The sequence below is a fragment of the Microtus ochrogaster genome, unplaced genomic scaffold, assembly GCF_000317375.1.
Source record: "Microtus ochrogaster isolate Prairie Vole_2 unplaced genomic scaffold, MicOch1.0 UNK85, whole genome shotgun sequence".
NCBI lineage: Eukaryota > Metazoa > Chordata > Mammalia > Rodentia > Cricetidae > Microtus > Microtus ochrogaster.
This window is the reverse complement of record NW_004949183.1, coordinates 1308881-1313017: the sequence shown is the minus strand read 5'-3', so window position 1 is coordinate 1313017 and position 4137 is coordinate 1308881. Positions and strand designations below refer to the sequence as shown.

Here is a 4137-nt window from a genome sequence, read left to right as displayed (position 1 = left end):
AGAGAGAGAGAGAGAGAGAGAGAGAGAGAGAGAGAGAGAGAGAGAGAATATTCTAAAGAGACATTTGTGTCTCCTCTTTTGGCTACTAGACTGAAACAAGGCACCCAGGGAATAGGAATTTCCCCCAGGAATCTCATGCTGGAAAAAAAAGGCTAAATTCCAGTGTCAGCCAGTGGGAGATCTTGTCTCCAGAGAAAGCTTGTCAGACAACCTTGCAGGATGAGACTGAAACCCAGACAATGATGATGCATCAGTAATGAGTGGAATTACACCTTGGCCAAGACTGCTTATGTGTGCTTTCAATTTAAACATTAACCTCATGTCAGGACCCTAAATATGGACTTTGCAAGGAGGTCACTAGATCTGTTTGTCCCTCTTTTCAATGTGGCCACATTGAATAAACCTTTTTCATTATTAACTTGGCTCTTTTAATTGACTTACTGAGATGGATGCCTGAGCCTGCCTCATTAGGGCTGCCAGGGGCACAGGATCTGACTCTAAGGTAAATAACAAGAAGGACTTTTAAGAGTTTGTGATTTGTTGCTGGATGATGGTGGCACATGCCTTTAATCCCAGTACTCAGGAGGGCAGAGGCAGGAGGATCTCTGTGAGTTTGACGCTAGCCTGGTCTACAAAGTGAATTCCAGGACAGCCAGGGCTGTTACACAGAGGAACCCTGTCTGAAAAAAACCAAAGGAAAAAGAAGTCTGATTTGTCTCTGTTATCAAGTGTCTTCCCCCACTATTTGGTATACAGGTGAAGCCACTCCTCTCACAATCTGGAGGTACCACTTCTACTTAAAGCAGGGAATGCAGTTAACACTCCAGTATGGTGGTAGGTAGAGGTGCTGCTCTGACAAACTTAGAAGGGCCCACATCTCCTTTGCCTTTGTGTGAATTAGCCTATCATGTCAGATTGTGATGTTGAACTCCCAGCAATGGGATGAGATGTGATCACTGCCTATATCAGGGTTAAAAGACAGGACATGTGTGTTCTCTAGCCCTACTTGGGTTCTGTCCCACTCTTTTTTCAAAAAGAAATTATTTGTTGAGATTGTGCGGCACTAAGATTACTCTTCTCAACAGTGCCATATGCCACCCTAGTGAACAGGCAAGAACAAACTTGCCAATGTTCAAGTTTCTTTTGCCTTTATCTATTTTTTTCTTGCAGGCTTCTGGGAAGGGGCCTCAGCTCATCCTTTTGGTCTGAGGCCCTGCCTGCCATCCTCACCCTAACCACACTGTATTGTCGTCCTGTATAGGAAAGCAGGGCATCTAGTTTTCAATAGCAGGCTAGCGAGAGGTCTTAAAGGTTCAAACAAGCAGCTCTGGACAGCTGGTGATAGACACATGCCTGTAGTCTCAGCTACATGGGAAGCAAAGGCAGGATTGCTTGAGCTCAGACTGCTTAATATAGCAAGAACTCTATCTGAAAACAAAGTTGCCTTCCCAACTGGGAGACAGAGGGGCCAAGCCCAAGTTGTTTTTTTTTTTTTTTGTAATTAGCCTCTTTCTGAGTGCTTGAGGGCCTCCTAGTCCTGGAACAGTAGGTCCTGCATGGCCTAGATACATGATTTTAGCTCGCTGCCAGGATAACTTGTGCCTCAACTGCCTATTTTCTGGGCCACTGGTTTGCTTACTGTATAGCTCCTCTGCCCTTTCTTTGATCATTGGTCCTGTCACCCTTATTAGAACTAAGGCCATGAATATAAGGGTAATGGTGGTGGTGCTTCCTACTATATCCCCAGGACTCAACTTAGAGCAGGGCTCAACAGGTTGCCACACTCAGGGCCATTGTCTTTGTTGGGAGCATAGGTGATGTGTTGAACCAAATTGCTGCTTACCAGACAAAAGGGTACCTGTAGGTGTAGTTAGCTGATATCATACCAGAGTAAGATGGGCATACATCCTAATGTGACAGGTACCCTAAGAGCAAAAAAGCTAGACAGTCACAAACCAGGAATTTCTGGAATCCTCTGAAACTGATAAATAGAAGGGTCTTCCCTAGAGCCTCCCAAGGGAGCACTGCCTCATACTTTGATTTTGGGTTTCTGGCATCCAGCAGGATGACACTGAACTCCCACTTTTGGAAGCACCTTATGGTTATTGGAGGAAGGTAACTGGTAGATCAAACAAGCTCAGATTTCTGGCTCTTTAGCTGCTGCTTAGGCTAGAAGCCTGGTAAAGTAACACTTCTATTCCCTTTTCCTTTCTTTTAATGTCACTCATAAAATTTATAAATTCATCAACTCTCTTTCCTAAATATTGGGTGTGGCAGGGACAGGGTGTGGGTAAAACTAGCTACTTTGCTAATATACATGAATGATAAAGTGGGAGAGATATTTATGTAGAAGGTAAAAAGCAAGGGTGATTTGCCCTTGTACTTCAGGCTAGTCTCAATGAGAAACATCCATGGAGTGGTACCAAGTGATAGAAGGAAACAGATATAAGGGAGAAGTTAGAAAGACTGAAGGTCAGACCCAGGCTCCTGCCTGAACCACTGTGGGACACCTTAGAAGTAACGATGATGAGAGGCAGGAAAGGAGGGGAAGCATGGAGCAGGTGGTGGGGTAGAAATTCAGAGGGTAACATGGTGTGAAGGCCTAATCTTGGTCATCAACTCAACTACATCTGTTATTAACTAAATCCAAGGAGCTGGGTATATTACTGAGAGATTTTTCTTGGTTAGATTATTTGAGCTGGAAGACCCACTCAAAATCCAGATCATTTGTGGTCAGAAAACCCACCCTAAATCTGGTCATATCTCCTGGTGGCACCCCACATAGAAGGACATGGACAAAGGAAACTTGCTTTTTGCCTGCCTGCTCTCACTCTTGCTGGCAAGTTAATCTTTCTTATTTACAAGCCATTTATTTCTTTGCTGGTGTTAGAACCCACTTTTTTAGGATTCCAACCTAGACTGAAAACTGGGACTCCAGCATGAGATTGGGGCTGTTGAGATATCCAGTCTCACAGTCTGAACAGCTACGGGATCCTTGGCCTTTCTATCAGAAAACAGCATTGTTGGACTACTTGAACTGCAACTTGTGAGCAACTCAAATACATATATTTTAATCGATTCTGTTCCTTTATAGAACACTAATGGTCCTGGATGGTGAAGCAGAAATGACAAAGGGGACAGGTAAAACTGTTTGAAGATTTAATGGCAAGGTTGGGTAGGGAAATCCTAGCTGCTACTTCTGCCTTCCTTTGGTGAGAAGGCTGCCTGTGGGTGGGATGAGGACGACCATGGTGTATGGAGTTGGTTAGGGGATATCTAGGGCCCCGAAATATTGCTAGGCAGTATGAGGTCTCTTCCAGCTGCTAAGGAGGAATGTTAAGTGACCATGGGCAGATCCTCTCAGACAGGTATTCTTGACCACTTCCTTCGAGGTTTGAGGAGTTTGCCCATAGACACTAGGGAGTGTGGTATGGTCATTATCCCTCTGAGGCTCAAGGCTCTTCCCCCATTGTTTCTAACTCCTATCTTGAAGAGTCTAGGGACAGACTGATAGACTATTCTTCCTTTTGCAGGGGCTGGAGTAAGGGGAGGAGGTGATTCAGGTCTTGTGGAGAGACGGGTGGCTCAGAAAGCATTACAGTGAGTTTTGAACACTTGGTAGTTGAGGAATGTAGCTGGGCTCGGTGGTGGTGGCAGTGGCAGCAGCAGCAGTGATGGCGGTGGCAGGGGCGGCAGCAGCATAGGATAGAGAGTGGTGGCCTGAGCCCAGGGACTGGAATGTTTGGCTAAGGTCTATGGTCCCAAAGTCCTTCCAATATAGGTGATAGGAAGGACAGACACAGAGGGGTGGTCAAAAGGGGCAGAGTGCCGATGGTGTACGTTCCCAAGGCTCAGAGCTTGTGAGGGTTCACCCACTTGTAGGTGCCCTCATACTGGAAGCCCACTCTCTTCATCAGCTCATCTGCCTCTGTGGGGCCACGGCTGGGAGGCAAAGGGAAACATGAGTGACCCTTTTCCTTGCTAATTCCCACTGTCCTGCTTCATTTGGCTTGGCTCCCTTAGCTCCCATCCTTCCCTTACCTGCCATAAACATAGGGAATGGGCTGGGGCTTCTCTCGATCAATCTTGTGCAGCAGTGGTGTGAAGATACGCCAGGCTTCCCTGAGTTCATCACTG

General features: G+C 46.0%; 1 protein-coding gene across 1 annotated transcript in view; it reads right to left on the bottom strand.

Moving 5' to 3' along the window:
* Nucleotides 1-684: 684 nt before the first annotated feature.
* Nucleotides 685-4137, bottom strand: part of G6pd (glucose-6-phosphate dehydrogenase) — a 21883-nt gene continuing 18430 nt past the window's right edge. Inside the window, exons 9-10 of the mRNA XM_013354998.2 lie at nt 4042-4134; nt 685-3942 (exon numbers count right to left, since the gene is read on the bottom strand). Of these exons, the coding sequence (XP_013210452.1) occupies nt 3852-3942; nt 4042-4134 (184 nt within the window). The 3' untranslated portion in view covers nt 685-3851. The remainder of the gene's footprint in view (nt 3943-4041; nt 4135-4137) is intronic.